Below are 21,384 nucleotides of genomic sequence, written 5' to 3'. Positions count from 1 at the left end.
AACAAAAACAAATCGCAACAGTTTGTTTGTTTACAGTAGTTGCCGGCGCGATCACAATGTTGTTGACCCACTCAGTGGGCGGCCCACCCCTTTCCCCTTGATTTAATGCCAAGAAGCTTTTAGTTAGATCAGCTAATAGTTTCAGGTACTTGGCAATCTTTAAGGTAGATCAGCAACATAGTGATATACTTGGTCATATATGTAATTTAGATACTTGTCTATCTCGAAGACGATTGAGGTACTCTAAAGTTCATTTCGCTGTTTGATAAAAAGAGATTGATTTTTTGCAGTGTTTATAAATAAGGTAATAATGCAATGCTAAAGTTTCCACCCAACGGCCCACGCTCGATGATCAGTTGTTGCTATATCAGTTATTCAGTTTATCTCGACTCCGCACTTGAAATACATTGTTGTGTTCTTTTTGTGTATTTTATTCTCTCTCTGCGGCTCTCTACGCTCTTCTTTTTTAGTAATTTGTATTCTGATATTTGTGTTAATGTATTATTTTTTCTATAATAATTTTTTTCACTTGCTTTCGCCTATTTTGCGGGCTTTTTTGCTGGACGCTCCGCCGCTGGAATTCGCTGTGAAAAAGTGTGTTTTTAATTTCAGTTTCGGCTTGGCGCTGACGCGATACAGTACGCAGCCCGTGGCCATATATATATATATAGCAAGTCGATCGGATCGTGGCTGGTGAACTGGTCTATCCGATATGAACAAGAACCTCGGCTTTGTGGAGCGCCTGCGCTGGCGCCTCAAGTAAGTTTCGACGTTGACCTTAATGCCGGGAATTATTTATTAAATTATCGCCGATTAATACCGGAGAGTGTTCTATACTTTCGACTTTTGTTCTGGTAAGCTTTGTCAATTGTAGCGGTTTGTGTTTCGGGTTCTTTGTTTGGTCAGTTCTTTTTTGCCATTATATATTAGTAATTCCTGTTCTGTCGAGCATGACTAATTCTGTGGATGATAGCAATTATTAATATTTTGTGTTCTAATTGTGGCAGTTGTGCAGCGGGAAGATTAGATTTTGGAGAATTACGCCATCGTGATCAGAATACGAAGGGTAAGGTCATTAAGAATCTGATAAGATTTTGTATTATTGAGTAAAATTGCGAAATTGGCAACAAAAAAAAAGAGCAGGGTCTACTAAATATTCTAATATACTAAACTAAGTGTTTTATACTTACGTACAAAATTAATACACTTCAACTGTCTATCAATTTGTTTGTAACTGCCCATTTTGTCCTCCAAACATTATATTGTACAAGTTTTTACATTCTTCTTTAATTCGAGAAAGTTTTGTTGAGGCAATAAAACTGTCACTTGTAACCATTAAGTGATTCAATTCATAAAGTTGTATTTATTGCTTAATCAGTATTACGTTTACGATGTTTTATATTTATTGGCCAATATACCAGTAATTTCATGGCAAGCTATTTAATGGATATACAACTTTTAGTTGATGTAAGCAAATGTGTTCGAACTTTGTTGTACACTTCAGTTGACCCACTGCATATTTTCAACATAACAAAATTAATTTTTAAACAAAAGTAGCTTTTCAATAGATAATAACAATAATCAAATATTGACTTCTGATCGTTGTGGGCCCAACAATAATTATTTCATTTTCAAACTCATTGAAAGTCTCATCGGGTTGTTATCACGCATTAACCTTGATAATGAAGATGACTGTTAAAAATATTTATTTTCAACTCGTTTCACGGTATTTTGCTTTAAACTTATTACCTATAATTGGTAATTAAAATTTTATCACCATGACAGCTAAATAGGTGTGATTTTATTTGGTTGCCTTAATGTAATGCAATTAAAAGTCTCTATACGGCTCAGAATAATTATCAGCAATTTCACATATTATACATATACACAACGCTATTAATGCCCAGCTAGTGACTTAAAAAAAGGTGTATTTTTAATCGTCGATGGACCTGAAAACAAACGTATCGCGGGACCTTTCTGACAACAAGAAGCGCATATTTCAATTTAATCAAAATAATTAAGTCTATTTAAGAGCTTGGCCTGTGATAACAAGCTGATAAGACAGTACAATTGCCAATGCTTATTATATATTCACGAGATTATGAACACATTTTGATGTTCATTAACGGCAGAACTTCAAGTGATTGAAATTTTGAGTACTGCTCTACTGGCAGTTGTAGTTGTAGCAACGTACTGGGTTAATTTATCACTGACAGTCAGCAGGAGGACCACACAGACGAATGAACAACCTGAACCTGAGCCTGTAACTATAGATATACACTCAACAAAAATCAAATATTTTTTTGAATTAGATGCAATATTTTAAATCTTTATCTTGCAATAAAAATAGTCAGCCAATGTAAAAAAAATGACCAAATCTTAAAATACAAAAATGTGTCCCTTGTTTCGACTTTGGAACTCTAACTCTTGTGCTCGCAGACAATATAAAATATAACCCTTTACCGACAACAAGTTGATTTGAATTACATTAAGGTATTGAGTTTAAGATGGATTAATTATTGCATTATTGTAAAACTCCTGGAAAATATAAAAATAATACAAAATATATTATTTATTTTATTAGTTTTTTTTAAATGTCTAGACCACAATTAGACTGGTATTAAGACCAAATAACTGCCGCTTTAAATACTTTATTTTTAAAGAACGTTTTTCCAAGTGGTTGAGAAATGTATTGTGATGGATACGATGTGATGAGCACCAGCAAAACAATTCTAATGTAATGCAATGCATGCAGTCTGCCCAGTGGCGTGTGGCTTTGAAAATAAATTAAAATAAATATCAAATTATCCGGCTTCTAGTCGAGCCCAATATTGTTATGCTAATTATCTGTTCCATCGGCGATTGCAGGACCATCGAGCACAAAGTCCAGCAGTATCGTCAGACCACCAACGAGACCGTAGTCGCCGAGACCGAGTACGGCAAGGTGAGGGGTGTGAAGCGCCTGTCGCTCTACGATGTGCCCTACTTCAGCTTCGAGGGTATCCCCTACGCCCAGCCGCCGGTGGGGGAGTTGCGGTTCAAGGCCCCGCAGCGGCCCACCCCCTGGGAGGGTGTTCGCGACTGCAGCCAGCCCAAGGACAAGGCCGTCCAGGTGCAGTTCGTCTTCGATAAGGTAGAGGGCTCTGAGGACTGCCTCTACCTGAATGTTTACAGCAACAATGTGGGTATAACCAAAAAAAACTACGTAACTTTAAGATCTGTAAACTACTCAAAATAACTATATTTATAAAATGCTGATATGTATGTCCTACTCTACCCGTTTTGATACATATAAACAGTACAAGATTTTAGGGACTTTAAGCTTATCACTAACACGTACTATTGCCTTTGATGCCTTTATTTATTCTAACTAGCATTACGTGTCGTATTTTAACGGAAACTTCGATGGTCCTACAACGCTTTAATCTTAAAATAAAAATGTTCAACTACTACTTTATAAAATTTCGTCAGCAGAAATTTAATTAGCGTTGATTTTTTGTATGTCTTGGCAAAAAGATCTCATGCATTGATGACCACATTTGAGTTATTACTTAAAAAATTGGTTTTATAATTTCTTTCATCAAATGTGACAGCATGCTTAGCCTTTGTCTTTTGCCTTACTGACTAATTTTTATTTTAGGAGGCTCTAACTTACTTAATGAATGAAGCCATATTTATTCAACATGACATACAATTTTATTTATAAAGTTAATCTTTTGCTATTTTGGCTCAAAGCTCAAAAGATAAGTCTTCTCTTTTAAAACAGCAACAACAAAAAAACTTAAAAGCATTTAATTTGTTAAAAGTAAACATTTTTGTGCTAGATTTTGGTTTAGATTAGTACTGGTTATTTGACTTCTTCTTAGCAAGAAAAATATAGATCATAATTATTTTTATAGTACTATAAAAGTCAAATAAACAAGTAAGGCAGCATAATTTGGCAAGCCGAAGTTTATATACCCTTGCAGTCTTTATAACCATTGTTTCATTTCAGGTGAAGCCCGATAAGCCCCGCCCTGTTATGGTTTGGATCCACGGAGGGGGCTTTATTATTGGCGAGGCCAGTAGGGAATGGTACGGCCCGGACTATTTTATGAAGGAAGACGTCGTTCTTGTCACCATTCAATATCGTCTTGGTGCTTTGGGTAGGCTACACGTCCTTGAAAGAAATACCTATACCAACAGTTTTTTGCCAATAAAGGTTTTATGAGTCTCAAGTCACCTGAGCTGAATGTTCCTGGAAATGCTGGACTCAAGGATCAGGTTTTGGCTCTCAAGTGGATCAAGAACAATTGCGCCAGTTTTGGAGGAGATCCCAACTGCATTACCGTTTTCGGAGAAAGTGCAGGAGGAGCATCCACCCATTACATGATGATAACCGACCAGACCCAAGGACTCTTTCATCGCGGTATCCTGCAGTCGGGCAGTGCCGTGTGCCCATGGGCCTTCAATGGTGACATCACCCATAACCCCTACAGGATAGCAAAGCTGGTTGGCTACAAGGGCGAGGACAACGACAAGGATGTGCTGGAGTTCCTGCAGACCGTCAAGGCCAAAGATCTCATACGAGTCGAAGAAAATGTCCTGACTCTGGAGGACCGCATGAACAAGATAATGTTCGCCTTTGGGCCTTCTCTGGAGCCATTCACCACGCCGGAGTGCGTGATACCCAAGGCGCCTAGGGAGATGATGAAAACCGCATGGAGCAACTCAATCCCCATGATGATAGGGAACACTTCTTACGAGGGACTGCTATGGGTGCCAGGTGGGAGGAAGCCAATTTTTGATATTTAATTTGCATCCCAAGCTAAAATCCACATCGCTAACGTTTATATGTGTATTTTACAGAGGTCAAGTTGCTTCCACAAGTGGTGCAGCAAGTGGATGCTGGTACTCCTTTTATTCCAAGGGAATTGCTGGCCTTGGAGCCCAATAAAGAAAAGTTGGACTCATGGAGTGCCCGGATTCGCGATGCTCACCGAACTGGAGCAGAAAGCACCGCTGATAATTACATGGATGTAAGAAACTTGTTAGAAACCATTCAGATGATCATTTAATTATAAACGAATTTTCGTTTCCAGCTCTGTTCGATTTACTATTTTGTGTTTCCGGCCCTGAGGGTGGTTCATTCCCGTCACTCCCACGCCGCTGGAGCGCCGGTATATTTCTACCGCTTCGACTTCGACTCCGAGGAGCTCATCTTTCCGTACCGCATCATGAGGATGGGTCGAGGCGTTAAGGGAGTGAGCCATGCTGACGATTTGACGTATCAATTCTCTAGTCTGCTGGCTCGTCGACTGCCCAAGGAAAGCCGTGAGTTCCGGAACATCGAGCGAACTGTGGGGATCTGGACTCAGTTCGCTGCCACCGGAAATCCCTACAGTGAGAAGATCAACGGAATGGACACTCTGACTATTGAACCAGTTAGGAAATCTGACGAGGTCATCAAGTGTCTCAACATCAGCGATGACCTGAAATTCATCGATCTACCCGAGTGGTCCAAGGTCAAGGTCTGGGAGAGCCTATATGATGACAACAAGGATTTATTGTTTTAAAGGGATCTAAGTGTATAGCTGAATAAATCACTCTTTAGAAATTGTACATATATAGGACAAATGCTTTATAAAATATAATCCATAATTTGATTGTTCAAGAAGTTAACTGTAATACTCAGATAATCTCTGAAATTTGTATTTTCTTATTATTTATAGCATTGGGAGCTTATAAGTTATTATATTAGTCACTACAATATTCTGGTACATTATACATATATTCTAGTGTTTCATTTCAATAAACAGATTTAGACTAGATTCAGATTTCCATTAACAAAGACCAGAAGAAAGCTTGTATTGACATTTTTATACCCTTGCAGAGGGTATTATAATTTTGGTCAAAAGTGTGCAACGCAGTGAAGGACACATCTCCGACCCTATAAAGTATATATATTCTTGATCAGGATCACCTCCTGAGTTGATATAGCCATGTCCGTCTGTCTGTCCGTCTCTCTGTCCGTCTGTCTGTCCGTCTGTCTGTCCGTCTGTCTGTTTCTACGCAAACTAGTCTCTCAGTTTTAAAGCTATCGAGTTGAAACTTTGCACACAGCCTTCTTTCCTTTGCACGCAGTATATACATATGTATGTCGGAACGGCCGGGATCGGCCGACTATATCCTATAGCTGCCATATAACTGATTGATCGGAAATGCCATAACTTTGGTGTTTGTAAAGTTAGGAAGTTGGGATTTTCTATGGGTTTTATATTTGGCCAATCAATCCGACCTACCAAATTTCATAAAGATCGGCCGACTATATCCTATTGCCGCCATATAACTGATTGATAGGAAATGGCATAACTTTGGTGTTTGTAAAGTTAGGAAGTTGGGATTTTCTATGGGTTTTATTTTTAGCCAATCAATCCGACCTACCAAACTTCATAAGGATCGGCCGACTATATCCTATAGCTGCCATATAACTGAACGATTGGAAATGCCATAACTTTGGTGTTTTTAAAGTTAGAAAGTTGGGATTTTTTATGAGTATTAAGTTGCATCATATGAATAATTTTGGAGAATATAATTTACAGAGTATTCTGCAAGGGTATATCAACTTCGGCTCCGCCCGAAGTTAGCTTTCCTTTCTTGTTTGTATTTATTTAGTTTAATGCAAAAGCTTGATTAATTTTTAATTTAAATATATATATTTTTTTGTTTTTAATAACTAGATCGGAATTAAAAGAAAGGCTAAATTTTAATCAACTGTCAAGTTAAGACATCAAGCTATGGAAATGTCTTTCATAACTGTTTATTGTCTTAAAATACTAGATCGAAATCACAAATAAGGTTATAATTTAATCAAGTGTCAATTTTTAAAGCTATGTGTTTTGAAGAGTAAATTTTTTATACGTGATGTTCTTGGTATGAAAGATTGAACGAAATCGCAAGATAAAACAATTAGATCGAAATCACAAGAAAGGTTACATTTTTAAGGTAACCTCAAAAGGCAACGGGTAACGGGTTACTAATAGTCGGGGCCCTTGCTAATTTTGTTTCATTATTATACCCTTACAGAAGTTTGCAACGCAGATACTTTAAAACACAGCCATATGGTTGTAAATCTATAAAAATCGTATGTCTCTATTATTACTGTTTTTACTTTGGAAAACCTAACGGCTTATCAGATAGTTGTCAAATATTCATTGTCCAAGTGCTATAACTGCAAAGGCTGATAGATTAAGGCATGACCGATGTAGTTTCCTTTCTTCCTGGGTTTTTGACTGCTCTCCTTCAAATATGTGTAAAACAGGGTTCGACAGACCCTTTCAGCTCGGTTGTCAGTTTTCCTTTAAAGCAATAGGAAAATTACTTTTTTTAGATTTTTATAAATTGAAAAGTTCTATTTCGACACGCACGGAAACAAAGGAAAGGATCTCCGATTCCGTTCATAGAATGGCTGCCACTCGTCGTCTGACCCGGGAGCTCTCCGATTTGATTGAGGCCAAGATAAGTACTCTGCGGAACATCGAGAGCAGCGACGAGACCCTGCTGCTTTGGACGGGTCTTTTGGTTCCGGAGAAGGCGCCGTACAATAAGGGCGCCTTCCGCATCGAAATCAACTTCCCGCCACAGTATCCCTTCATGCCACCTAAGATCCTTTTTAAGACGAAAATATACCACCCGAACGTGGACGAAAAGGGTCAGGTGTGCCTGCCGATCATCAGTACAGACAACTGGAAGCCGACTACGCGCACGGAGCAGGTCCTTCAGGCCCTGATAGCGATCGTCCACGACCCGGAGCCGGAGCATCCCCTACGCTCCGACGTGGCCGAGGAGTTCGTGAAGGAGCACAATAAGTTCATGAAGACCGCCGAGGAGTTCACCAAGAAGAATGCGGAGAAACGACCGGAGTAAGGTCAGCCGGGAGCTCACATTATTTGTACATCGAAATTAATTAAAGTTTAGGCCATGCATCACAAACTGTCGCGCAGATCTTGTCCTTAATTTGAATGATAGTAGCGAAAATGATGTTTTAATATAGATGGAGCTTTAAAATACAAATCGGGGGTTTCCGTTTACTTATTTAGTATTGTAGCCGCTTACTAACTTTTGATTACAATATAAACAAGAAAGAAGGCTAACTTCGGGCGGAGCCGAAGTTGATATACCCTTGCAGAATATTCTGTAAATTATATTCTCCAAAATCGGATCGGTTATTCATATGATGCATTCTTAATACTCATAAAAAATCCCAACTTTAAAAACACCAAATTTATGTCATTTCCAATCGTTCAGTTATATGGCAGCTATAGGATATAGTCGGCCGATCCTTATGAAATTTAATAGGTCGGATTGATTGGCCAAAAATAAAACTCACAGAAAATCCCAACTTCCTAACTTAACAAACACCAAAGTTATGGCATTTCCGATCAATCAGATATATGGCGGCTATAAGATATAGTCGGCCGATCCTTAAGATATTTGGTAGGTCGGATTGATTGGCCAAATATAAAACCCATAGAAAATCCCAGCTTCCTAACTTTACAAACACCAAAGTTATGGCATTTCCGATCAATCAGTTATATGGCAGCTATAGGATATAGTCGGCCGATCCCGGCCGTTCCGACTTATATACTGCGTGCAAAGGAAAGAAGGGTGTGTGCAAAGTTTCAATTCGATAGCTTTAAAACTGAGAGACTAGTTTTCGTAGAAACAGACAGACGGACAGACAGACGGACAGACGGACATGGCTATATCAACTCAGGAGGTGATCCTGATCAAGAATATATATACTTTATAGGGTCGGAGATGTCTCCTTCACTGCGTTGCACACTTTTGACCAAAATTATAATACCCTCTGCAAGGGTATAATAATATATTTATGTTATATGTGTCAGTAGAGCGAATTTTCTTAAATTAAAGTCATCAAAACTACCAAAGGAATAGAATATAGGTAACGTTATTGATTATTTCTTTTGGCTCTTGTAATCAATATGAAACATATCCTTTCCTACGTTACAAACTTTTGACTAAACATATAATACTCCTTGCAAGGGTATAAAAACAGAAATTATTGGCAAAGAATGGACTAAGAAAATGTGGATGACACTGGTATAATTATAGTTTTCTTATCGGAGCCAACCCAGAAAGTGCTTGTGCACACGATGAGAAGTGCTTTAGGGCAAAATAGATTATAGATGAGTTAGTCGATTGCTTGAACATATAGTGTTATTACAAATTTAAATAATTAAAAGCTCATTTTAATTTGGTTATGAGGTGATCCTAATAAATTACGCGCTAAACAAGTTCAAAGCGTCGACACTTTTACTCTCGCTGACTTTAATTGACCAATTAAGTTGTAAATAAAATATGTCATATACAAAAAAAACAGCTTCTATTATCCATATTAAAAAAGCCATCAGTTGACTTATCAAATAGAAATAAACTTGATTTAAGCACGTCAGTGGGGGAAATGGCGCAGTAAGTCAATGTAATTCTCTATAATTACGCGCACTGTATGTTGCTGCTTTTTTTCCCATCGGGTGAAACTAACTCAATTAGTGGGGAGTATTTTTTCGATGGTCAACCATGTTCCTATATCGATTTCGGGTAATGCGTTTGCTCTACAATTTGAGCAAATGATGACATTTGGTAACCGTATAATACATTTTTATCATGGTCATGTCCAAGGGCAATTTAATTGTATTTCACAGCACTTAATTAAATTACTGAAATTATTTAGTAACGCGAAAACTGGTTATAAATGACTAATATGTTAATGCAATTAATAGGGTTAAGCAACCTTATATTGACTTCAATCAACAACCTTACAAAATAAAAATTCTCATACAAAATTTACGTATGAAAAGTGTCTCCTGTGATTAATGTATAGAAATTCTATAGTAAGGATTTTAATTGAAGAAAAACCTCAATTGTCAAAATAAACAATTGTGAATTTATTAAATGAAAAACCAAACTGTAAGTAATATGTAATTGTATGTATGTACAACTTTGTTATTATTTTTATGTTGAAATTAAATAGTAATGAAGATAATTTTACGAATCTGATGAAGTCGTTTAAGTCAATTTGGGTAAGTAATTAATGATTCAAAACAATAAAATGAATTGACTTTAAGTGTTAAACCAAATAACTATGTAGATTCTTTAATAGACTTTTAACATTGCAAGATTTGTTATATTTGAATGGCTCTATTACTATTAAGTCAAGCCTTACTAAATATAATTATTTTAAGAAAACACGGCAACCTGCACGGAATGCCCAAACTCCGCCTACAATATGCAATAACATTAATAACAACAGTGGGGCTGATAGGCGAATGCCGGCGCATGCTATAAACAATAAACAAAGCGGCAGCAACAAAAACGATAACGCCTAAACAAAACAACGGCGCCCAGAACGGCCAGCAAGCGGACTCACTCGAGCAGACCGAATGCCCAAGGCATTTGAGTGCACAGCGCACACAAATACGCGGCAACCTAAAGCTAGAATATCACTCATACGACCCCGTGGCCAGTGCGGAATGGGCAAACGAGTGGAAAAATCATCATCGACGCGCCGCCCGTGCTTCTGTGTGCGAGTCGAGCGTTGGCGGGCACTAAACTTAGCCGGCGCTTACCTTAAACGCTCAGTTGCCGAGCGGACCCTGAGTAAAGCGCAACGCCAGCCTTAGATTCTCAGGCGGGAATTCATTCTCCACAGCCCCGGTGCCTTTATTTCAATTGCTCCGCATCTGTGAAATCAGAGCAGTTGCGGATACAAGTGATGTGACATTGGTTTTCGTGAAACAAAATAAAAATCGAAAATATTTCCGCATAAAACAAAGAGTTACAAGGCAAACCATTTTTAAGGGCCAACACTACGCATTCGCCCTCTTGTCCAGCCGTGATTTTATATATTCCGGGTGTGCCGTCCGCGTTTATTTTCACTGGGATTTCGAGCAGCTTGCCAATTGTGTTTTGTGTACTTAATAGTTTCACATATATAGACAAATATATCCGGAAGGGAATTTATTGTGGCCGGCTGCGTGTGACCACAGCAAGATGTCATTTGATATAGCCGTGGCCGATCAGATGCGCATTGCACTGAAGTAAGTCTATTGTGGTTATCGTATTTATTGAAATTCTGGTGAAATCAAGTCAAGACATATTTATTTGAATATACATCATCTGCAAATTTTCATAAATATTATAACAATTAAAGTCCCTATATATTTAAATTACATTTTTCATTTTAAAAACATTAAGCAAATGGAATAGGCTGATTTGCTTTTTTCTCTGCATTTCGGTGACAAACAATACGCCGGCATGGAGTCTAGTTAATCCTTCAATCAATAAGGTCAATTGGCGGGTCCCACACTCTGTCATACTACTACAGCCCAGTTGCCATGACCATACGAGTCTCAAGTTGAGGCGTACTGATAAGAGAAGTCCGGCCAGCCGAGCCTTATTTCTTATCAATGGATTTCAGGCTGCTGTAGACCCGAATCCGGTTCACCATTGGGGTCTTATTAATAGTCATAAAGACAACGATAAGCTCTCGATTCTGCATCCGCATCATCGGCATCGTCGATCATTAAACAGAAGCGTCATCAAAATAAAGTCTCGCCAAAAGATTATAACGATCGGCAGACATCTGGTGTGTACCTTGTACCTTCTCAGCATTACACATCAGTTTTAGAAATCAAAATCGGGGCTTCTAAGTGCCAAAAAGTTCAAGCGAATTATGTCGAAGTACTGCACGAAATAGATAACAGACAACTTATTGTTAGTGCTGCTGTTCGAGCAAATTATCAATTATCAATTATTGGTATCGGCACACTGTCTGATAAGATTTAAAACCTCCCTGGCTTACAGCCGGTGGTGCGTCAGTCCTAAGATTACTTAACTATTTTGCGACCCTTTGGTATAAATCATTTGCGGGGCAGAAAAATGAGCTAAATAAATTCTGAAAAGAAATTCATTTTTGCTTGGTGTAATTGGGTGACAAATTTAATAAGAATCACGTTTGGCAAATGTCAAGGCAATTACATAAAGTTGCATCTTCAGCACAAACGGTTTAGCTTGAACGTCTAAAAGCAAAGAGTCAAAGTCAAAAAAGCAGCTAAAAGTTTAAACGAAGAAGTCAAGCAAGGTAAACAAGAAACGATGAAGTTCAATGGACAAATGCAAATCGTTCGACTTTTGAACAACAAACATTGACTTTTGCTTATTTCGTACACTTAAACATATTATTGCCCTTTCATTTTTAATCTTGTTAAATTGGCCTGAGAATTTAAATCAATTTAAACAAAATTATAATAAAATATGAATTCAAATTGTATATTTATTTCTACAATTTTTTATTTCGTTAGAAATCCTAACGATTATGAGTACTTAACCAGAAACTTCTGCAGATATTATTCTACGATTTTTTGTAAATAGTTTAAATTGGTTTGAAAAGAAATGCAAACACAAAAAAATCGAGAATCAAACATCAACGGCCTTTTATAACATTTTGCATCGCTTTACACACGAATGCATGAATTTGATAGATGAAAAATATGAAATAATATATTTTCTTTATTTTTCTTTTGGGGCAAAAATAATATTGAATACTGAATGCACTCAAGCAAAATGCCATTGACCTGCATGCAGCGCTTTGATGCATGGCAATATTGATTGATTTTCTGAAATTTTCCATTTTCATTTTCATTTCACATCATCTCATACGAATTTTAATTTGTAAATATTTTGAGTTGCCCTGTTGAAAGTTTATTTTTCTAAAAGAAATAAAAACGCACACAGGCAATTATGTTGGAAATGGAATTGATTTTGGATTTCCTTAATCTATTAATTTTGATTCCAAGACCATTTTTTTTCTGACAATTTTCTGTTCATGCGAGTCCAGATTATTGGGTCGCCATCCGGATATGAAATATCATATGTTCAGGGACGCGAATAATTTAATTCTGTCTCAACTGAAGACAATCAAGAAACAAGTTCGAACGCTGGAACTATATGCTATCCCACAACTGGACTTAGGGCCCGACCTCGACTGAAAACATGCAATTAGCACTTGATCTCTAATAGATCTCACCAATTGCATCTCAAAAAAGATTTATACTGGAAATTCCTCAAGGCTGCGGCTGCCAAATCATTAGAAGTAGACGCTGGGCAGCTGTTAATTAATCGTAGCCTCTGTTTACTACTCATAGACCCCTTTGCTCCCATGATTTGCGCTACCGCACTTGACTCCGCATATTCCGTCTTCTTTATTTATTTCACCGTACGGCACTAATATGGGTGTAGACATTTATGAGTTCTTCTATATTGTGGCTGCGTATGGCGGTCTGTTGTGGATCGGCTCACGCGTCGTTTAGAGCGCACGTTCCCAAATGGAATCGCACTTGAAATTTAAATGGGCCGCGCCCCCACCGATATAGGGTATTTCCGATGATACACAAGCACCCAGTCAATTGAATCAGGCAGCTTCGATTTGAAGTAAAGTATATCAATAATTTAATTGGTATACTCTTGGACATCAATATTGGGGTATTCTATTAAAATGTAAACGACTTCAAGTTTTCAAGTTTTTTATTAACAACTAATATTTTTATTACAAATAAGTGAATTTCTGTAATTTCTTGATTAAGGGAAAAAATATTCAATATATTATAAAATTTATGTTTTTTTTAGAGCATGTTGAACAAATATGATCGTAAAAATTATTCCAGCTCTTTCAAAAATTAAATATTCTATATTTCGATTTCGATGCTTAAAAATAATGAAGCTAGGTCGATTTTCCGATCAATTTTTCGATCGTTCCTATGGCAGCTATGTTAGTCTTCCGATTTTTTTCTGCAATCATTACAAATTACTCTATCTCAGAGTATACGGATATATGTTAAGAAACACCGAAGTTATCATTTTATTTACGTTTTCCTGATTGTTATTTTGGGATCTATATGTTACAGTCGTGAACTTTCTTTTTAAAACATATTTTTGAAATTGCTAAAAAAAATACCATGTATATGTCCATGTCTACTATAGTTCCTATGCCAGCTATATGATATAGTGGGCCGATCCAGCCTTACATACTATCTGCAAACAAAATCGTGTTTGCTAAGATTCATCCAAAAATCTTTGAAACTGACGGACTAATTTTACCAGACTCGCCTGGTGATGCTGATCACTTTCACCGCGTTGCTAACTTTTGACTAAAATATTATATCCTTTTGCAAGGGTATAACATGGAAAGAAACTACATGTTTCGCTTTAATATTATTTGTTTAGTTTTATCGCACTTGCATTACACACTACATCACTTCTCATACACATTCTATTTTCACTATTGGCTATTTATATTTCATTTTGTTTACGCGCTAATTGAATACTTGCAAAAAAAATACTAGAAACGCACCGTCAGGCGAGTGTTTACAAACAAAATCGAAAGCTATGTACCAAACACTTCTAGAGGTGTCTTTCCCAGCAAAGTGGTTTGACTCTACCCCTACAGCCTTATATTTACTTTGTATCCATTATTTCCTGGCAGCTACGTCAAGTTCAAGACGAACCAGCAGCGCCTGCGCAGCAACGACAAGGTCATCACCGACACAGTCTACGGCAAGGTGAAAGGGGTGAAGTGGCAGTCGATCTACGGCAACCACTACTACAGCTTCGAGGGCATTCCATTCGCCAAGCCGCCGGTGGGCGACCTCCGCTTCAAGGCGCCCGTGGAGCCCGACCACTGGCCAGAGGTCAAGCGGTGCACCCGGGTCCGCTCCAAGCCGTGCCAGGTCAACATCGTTCTGAAACAGGTGCAGGGCAGCGAGGACTGCCTGTACCTCAATGTCTACACACGGGAGGTGAGTCGGAGAAATTAGTACATTTTTTTTTATATTTAGTTTTATAAAATGTTTTTAATTTTTTTAACACCAACAACTGTGTACCACTTTGAAATATTAATTTCACATATGACTTTATACTTTATAATATATCTGAAGAAATTTCCGTGAGACTCGAGTAAATATATTACATTCCTGCTTCTATTTTGACAGCGTTAATTTAGGTCAATAAAGCTAGTCCCGTATTCTTTTTAATTATTAGTCATTAAATATCAATGATTACCAAAAGGTGAATTTTGAAATTAAACTAAGCAAAATGGCACTTATATATATTAACAAAAATCTTGTTAATTATTAAGCTCAGTACTTTTCATTCTTTGTAGAAATACTACTAGTGAAAGTAGCACTGCATCTGATGAAGAAGAGTGTTGCTATCAACTTGGTTAATCATAAGCATAATAACTGTTAGAAACAAGAAATGTATTAAAAGATAAATATTCTGGCTAGGCCAATTTTAATTTTTAATTTTTTTTATTTATTTCCCCTTAGTTACATCCTCACAGACCTTTGCCGGTTTTGGTTTGGATTTATGGCGGTGGTTTTCAAATGGGCGAAGCCTCCCGGGATCTGTACAGTCCGGACTACATCATGATGGAACACGTCGTTCTGGTGGTTATTTCGTATCGCCTCGGAGCCCTGGGCTTCCTTAGTCTTGAGGACGAAGAGCTGGATGTTCCTGGGAATGCGGGACTCAAGGATCAGGTGATGGCCTTGAGATGGGTGAAGCGAAATTGCCAGTTCTTTGGTGGCGACCCGGAGAATATTACCGTTTTTGGTGAGAGTGCCGGTGGGGCCTCCACCCATTATATGATGCTCACGGATCAGGCAAAGGGACTATTCCACAAGACTGTTATTATGTCGGGATCGGCCCTGGCGCCCTGGGCTCAGACCCCCACTCACATAAACTGGCCCTATCGCTTGGCTCAAGCCACGGGCTACACGGGTGAGCCGAACGATCGGCAGATCTTTGCTCATCTCAAGAAATGCAAGGCCAGCAGTATGCTGAAAGTGGCCGAAGATATTATCACCATGGAGGAGCGGCACCAGCGGCTGACAATGTTCTGCTTTGGTCCCACCATCGAGCCCTACGAGACCCCTCACTGTGTAATCCCCAAGGCTCCTCTGGAGATGATGCGCAATTGTTGGGGCAACAGCATTCCCATGGTCATCGGTGGCAACTCCTTCGAGGGCCTCCTCATGTTCCCCGAGGTGAACAAGTGGCCGGAACTGCTTTGCCAGCTGGGCGACTGCGAGTACCTGGCCCCCATGGATGCCCACCTGAATGACGAGCAGAGGAGAGCGTTTGGGAAGCGAGTGCGGGAGCTATACTTCGGCGATAGGACTCCTGACAGGAAGACCATATTGGAGTACAGTGATGTGAGTTGAAAGAATCGGTCTTGTGGAAAAGGTTAATTGAAATTAATTAATTTTTTACACGTAAATGTAGATGCACTTAATATAATTGGAAAAATTGGTGAAGATTTATGCAGATAGAGACTCGGTTTTTATATGTTTTAAAAATCGTTTATGAGACAAGTATTGTGCACTTAAAAGTTAATTTTAATATTCAAGCTAGATACAGACAATGAACGAAATAATACATTACATGGGCTGTCCAAATCTGTAATTGTGTATAAAAACCAGTATCCTCCACTTTCAGATTAGATTATTATAAGTAGCTTAGCTCTTTTAGTAGTTAGTTTTGAAAATTATATTTAATAAGCTTGCTCTTATAACAGCATTAAAAACGTTTCAATAATTACATAAATAGAAAATACAGAAATAATAGCAACACTCCATTGTTTCAGCTCTTCTCCTACAAGTATTTCTGGCACGGCATCCAGAGGACTTTGCTCTCGCGTGCTCATCATGCCCCATTGGCCCCAACGTTTCTATACCGATTCGATTTCGACTCAAAACACTTCAATATCATGCGAATTATCACCTGCGGACGGAAGGTTCGCGGCACATGCCACGCGGATGATCTGTCGTATTTATTCTACAACGCGGCGGCCAAGAAGCTGAAACGTCGCACAGCCGAATTCAAAACGATAAAGCGGTTGGTCTCCATGATCGTCCAGTTTGCCATTTCTGGGGATCCCAATATCCCGCTGGTCTCCCACGATGAGAAGGAAGAGGTCCAGGGGGCGTGGTTGCCCATTTCGCGTGAGGATGAGGTCTTCAAGTGCCTGAACATTTCGCACGATGTGCGTGTGATCGACTTGCCGGAGGCCGAAAAGCTGCGACTTTGGGACAGCAGTTACGACAGAGAACTCCTATACTGAAAGGCATACCAGTCTGCCTCTGTGTAGACACTCCCCATCGCAATAACATCTATCCATAGCAATATAGCCTTAGTCTTAGATATAGCCCCTAAGCTGGCCCTGAGGTGGCCTTAAAAGCACATCAATGTACACATGTAAATAGAAATTCTTTAAAGCTAGGCGTAGAATAAAATTTTTAAAATAAAAATTAACTTTAAATTTCGGTTTTAAAAAAGTCAATTTTAAAGGAAGCAAACAATATGTTAAGCGATGGAACGAAAATGGAGTTACGAATCACATTTAATCTTGAGGTCCCTATTTTTTCACTGTGTACTTCTAGATACCATTATAGCTGTTTTCAAAATCCTGTTAATTTTTTTGGCAAGCCCTTAAAGCTTCTTTTTGAAAAGTGTTATACATTTCACTTTTGTCTTGAAATAAATAAATAAAATACATTCAACATGAATTTTTGAGTCGGACAAAGAAAATTCGACTAAGTAAATACACTTTCTAAAATTATTCCATTCTGAACGCTGAAAATGAAAATCCCTTTGTAGGAAAAATGGTAAATACTTTGCTAAAGCTGGCAGACTGCGAAAAATTTAAGGGGTGTATTTATTTAGTCCCGCAAACAAAAACCTTTTTCGTCACAATAATGGATTTCAAAAATTATTTTAAAATGGAGGTGCTATCGTCACAACTTTTTACATTGTTTAGCAATGTTCGTTTGATAAAAATTTAATAGAAAATTGTAATTTCGTCAACAAACACATTGATCGGACTGTGGGTGTGTGACAGAATCACGCCCGTATTTTGTGTGGGTTAAGTCCATGCGAAAGCCTGCCATAAAGTATGCAACCTGTTATGATATTAAAAATACTTAAACGCTCAAACATGACAATATTAACACCTGGACAAAAACGAAGCACACGTACGTATACAGATGATAGCTGTCAAGTGACAAAACCAAAAGCCCTCGCACACCTGTCCGAAAATATATATAAACGTGTGTGTACTACATCCCCACCCATTTCAAAATTATATCAAGCCATGTTGTGCTTCTGTGGTAGTGCCTGCGGCAACTTCAAAGCCCGCTAAAAACACAGTGCACACACACAGCGAGTCGTTAGCCTCCGAACTCACCATCCTTCGCCCACGCCACCCAACCATTAATTGTAATTAAAAACTTACACGTGCTTCAAATTTACTGAGCTCCGTTGCGTTGACTTCCATTGACCTTTGCCCAACAACGGGATGTTTCGGTGTTTTGCTGTAATATTGTAATTATTATTTACAGGTGCTTAGCTAATTTTGGTGGCTCTCTTTGTTTAACTTTGTGCATCGTGTTAGCTTTTTGTGGATGGATACGTATTGACAGTACATTTTTGTGGCTGCCCCGAAGTATGCAATATTTTTGGTAAATTTAGACGCTAAAGATTTAAGGTTAAAGATTTCATCAGTCATAAAAATAAAAATAAATAAAATTGTAAGTCCAAAAATATAATAGATTTATTACTCTTTCATAGGTATCATTCAGTTTACACCATTGACATGCAATTATATTACTTAATGTGCAGATGTATACTTTATTCAATTTTTACTTAATTGGTTATCAAATAACAGAAAAGAATTACACTCCTAATTTACCATACGTTTTCACAACAAATATTACGTAGTACACATTTTTGCTTTAACAAAATAAATATTTTTAAATTGGAAAGTGTTATTCTTAATTAAGCTTGTAATTTTGTCAGATTTTAATCTGTTAATAAAGTTCTCTATTTTCTTCTCCACAAAGCACTTTGAAATCGAAAGTATCAATACCAATTATAGGAGATTCCTTTTAAAGAGCTATTCCACTTCATTTAGTCCCCCTCAATTTAAACGAGACGTGTGAGCTGTCTTTGCCCTTAAGTGTGTCACAAGTTTTTGTTCGAATTTTTAAAATCACAGACAATAGTTTTGTGTCACGTGCAGAACCGAAGTATGGGAATGGTGCTTTGATGGCTCGGAAAAATATTCAAGCCCAGGACCTCCCCCAATTATCCTTGCACAACGAAAACAAAAACAAGGGCGCATGTTAACCGTGCACTGTAATCAAGTCACGAAATAGCATGGGAAAGTCACGCGAACCGCCGGAAAATTATGACTTTGCCGGGGCTGAAAAGGGGACTCTGATGAGGGGCGTGGCAAAGGGTCCACTTTGATTTGATTCGCCTTTGAAAAATTCATGAGGCAATTGTTCCTCGGCGCGAAATGCTCATGATTATCATGTGCGATTTGAGCTGCGGAACTGGGACATTGCTTCGAATCAGGTCCTGGACATTTGATATTCCATTAACATTTTCTTAGATGAGTTTGTGGGAAAGAAAATACTAGAAAATACTACTAGAAAATACTACTTCTAGGAATTTTTAATTTTTTGAAAAACATAGTCCAGTCTGATAATGACCCGTAAAAACTGCATGACAATAAAAGAAGACATATGAATAAAGTTATATATTTTAAATTTGCGCTGCTTAGAAAAAATGGGCATAACCAAGTCTCGTATAGTTCCTGGATAGAACATGGTTAAATCGAGTATTCTGATCAATAATATATGTGGACGGAAACGCATTCTGTTACATACATTTTAAAGAAAAAATTTACCATTTTTTCTTGTATAAAAATAAAAAATTCTTATTTAACATTAGCTAAGATACATTACATTAAGTTTAGAAATTTCTTTAAATTAAAAAAAGTTAATAAAATTGAACAGGTTCCAAATATAAAATTAAAATTGATTAAAGTTCCGGACAACAATTTGAAAAAGAAATGTATATTTGATTAGTATAACAATTATTCCAAGACAAAGAGATAGGATATTCAATCCTTTTTTTGTGAATTTTGCAAAGCATTATACACAAGATAAACAGAGGTAAATAAAGCAACGAATGACCAAGTTAGCTCGTTAAAAAATATCCAAAATGGCAAACTTTTTCTATTATTAACTTTTTTTCTTGCTGCTGATTGAAATCAGTTTGGTTTAATTAAAATCATTTAAAATCTAACAATGTGCGACAATGTGACGGTCTGACAAAGCCAGAAATAGTCGTTGCTGAGCTGCACAAAAAACGACAACTTTATTTAAATTGATTTAAATGAATTAGAGAATCATTCGTACATATAGCGAAAAAACGTGCCAGTCCAAGAGCACGCGATCGTTCCCAGAGAGGGATATAGAGATAAATCGGGAGAGCACTTTGATCCATATAGCGAGCAGACAATATATATACAGCAAGTTTTGATTGAAAAGCTCAGCGAGCGAAAAGCGCATGGCAACATAAGCGCCAAAAGTCACGAGAGTTTATATTACCCCCAGCCAAGGTTATTTATTTAGCATATCATAAATATAAACAAATCTGTCGGCTGGGCATATAAGCATGCACAGAGAAAAATTTCTGTCTCCCAAACAATGCCGCCGTTATTAATTATTTTTCATACTTTTGGAGCTGATTATGATGGCAAGCTCCTGATTATTCAGCGACAATTACTTATAAACATGAATAACATTTTATTTGTTATTTTACTTATCGCCAAACGAAATATATATTAATATTATATATATGAGGTTAAAATTACGAGTTCATATATGTTTTTAACGATAGTTACTGTAGAGAAAAACATAAAGGTATTTATGAGATGTTTTGTGCGGTGTATAGGCTCAATGGCTCGTTTAATACCGCCAATAATTTGATTAGGTGTAATCTTCGCTGATTCCAGTCTGCAGCGGTTGCGTGTCCAGCTTAACTGGAAAATAGAACTGACCATAACTAGAGGCAATTACTTGAGGCAGACCAAATCAAATAGCACAATCATAAAAATCCAAATCATTTCATCAGTTAAAAGCTTTGAAGTGAAAAGCTTTCGTGCGGTGATTGTTTTGGCCCAACTTTAGTCGAGAAAAAGCTTTTTGCAGCAACAGGAGGCAGGTCCTTCAGTCAGCTGTGTTTATCCTGCCTTCCTTTAGTTTGTTTTCGCCACCAGGCTTTGTTTACTTGGCCTCTGTTGGCAACAAGAAAAACAAAAAGTGTGTGACACGCTCCTAATGAATGGCTCTATTCGGGGAATGTGGGCTTCCTGGTGTACATAATAATTTGGGAATACTGTTCATTAGAACATCTTAGTTAAAAACATTTTGATACTTAAATCCGAGAAAAGGTATGTTATGTTATGTTGTTATGTAG

The 21,384-nt window shown here is 37.7% G+C and overlaps 3 protein-coding genes across 3 annotated transcripts; all 3 read left to right on the top strand.

Annotated features, from left to right (window-relative positions):
- Window positions 1-621: 621 nt before the first annotated feature.
- Window positions 622-5,661, top strand: LOC108038770 (esterase B1). The gene is made up of 6 exons (XM_017115599.2): window positions 622-759; window positions 2,869-3,181; window positions 3,995-4,145; window positions 4,202-4,765; window positions 4,849-5,018; window positions 5,082-5,661. Exons 1-6 carry the CDS (start codon window positions 713-715, stop codon window positions 5,553-5,555), a joined length of 1,719 nt encoding a protein of 572 aa, XP_016971088.1. The 5' UTR covers window positions 622-712; the 3' UTR covers window positions 5,556-5,661.
- A 1,610-nt stretch (window positions 5,662-7,271) lies between these two features.
- LOC108038769 (ubiquitin-conjugating enzyme E2-18 kDa) lies at window positions 7,272-7,971 on the top strand. Its single transcript, XM_017115598.2, has 2 exons — window positions 7,272-7,291; window positions 7,370-7,971. Exons 1-2 carry the CDS (start codon window positions 7,288-7,290, stop codon window positions 7,903-7,905), a joined length of 540 nt encoding a protein of 179 aa, XP_016971087.2. The 5' UTR covers window positions 7,272-7,287; the 3' UTR covers window positions 7,906-7,971.
- A 2,684-nt stretch (window positions 7,972-10,655) lies between these two features.
- LOC108038766 (esterase B1) lies at window positions 10,656-17,366 on the top strand. Its single transcript, XM_044456834.1, has 4 exons — window positions 10,656-11,099; window positions 14,543-14,855; window positions 15,384-16,271; window positions 16,703-17,366. The coding sequence occupies exons 1-4, from the start codon at window positions 11,053-11,055 to the stop codon at window positions 17,177-17,179; spliced, it is 1,725 nt and encodes a 574-aa protein (XP_044312769.1). The 5' UTR covers window positions 10,656-11,052; the 3' UTR covers window positions 17,180-17,366.
- The last annotated feature ends 4,018 nt before the right edge of the window (window positions 17,367-21,384 follow it).

This window comes from Drosophila rhopaloa, unplaced genomic scaffold (genome assembly GCF_018152115.1).
Source record: "Drosophila rhopaloa isolate 14029-0021.01 unplaced genomic scaffold, ASM1815211v1 contig_155, whole genome shotgun sequence".
Taxonomy (NCBI): Eukaryota; Metazoa; Arthropoda; class Insecta; order Diptera; family Drosophilidae; genus Drosophila; species Drosophila rhopaloa.
Note: the sequence above shows the minus strand (reverse complement) of the source record. Positions and strands in the feature narration are given on the sequence as shown.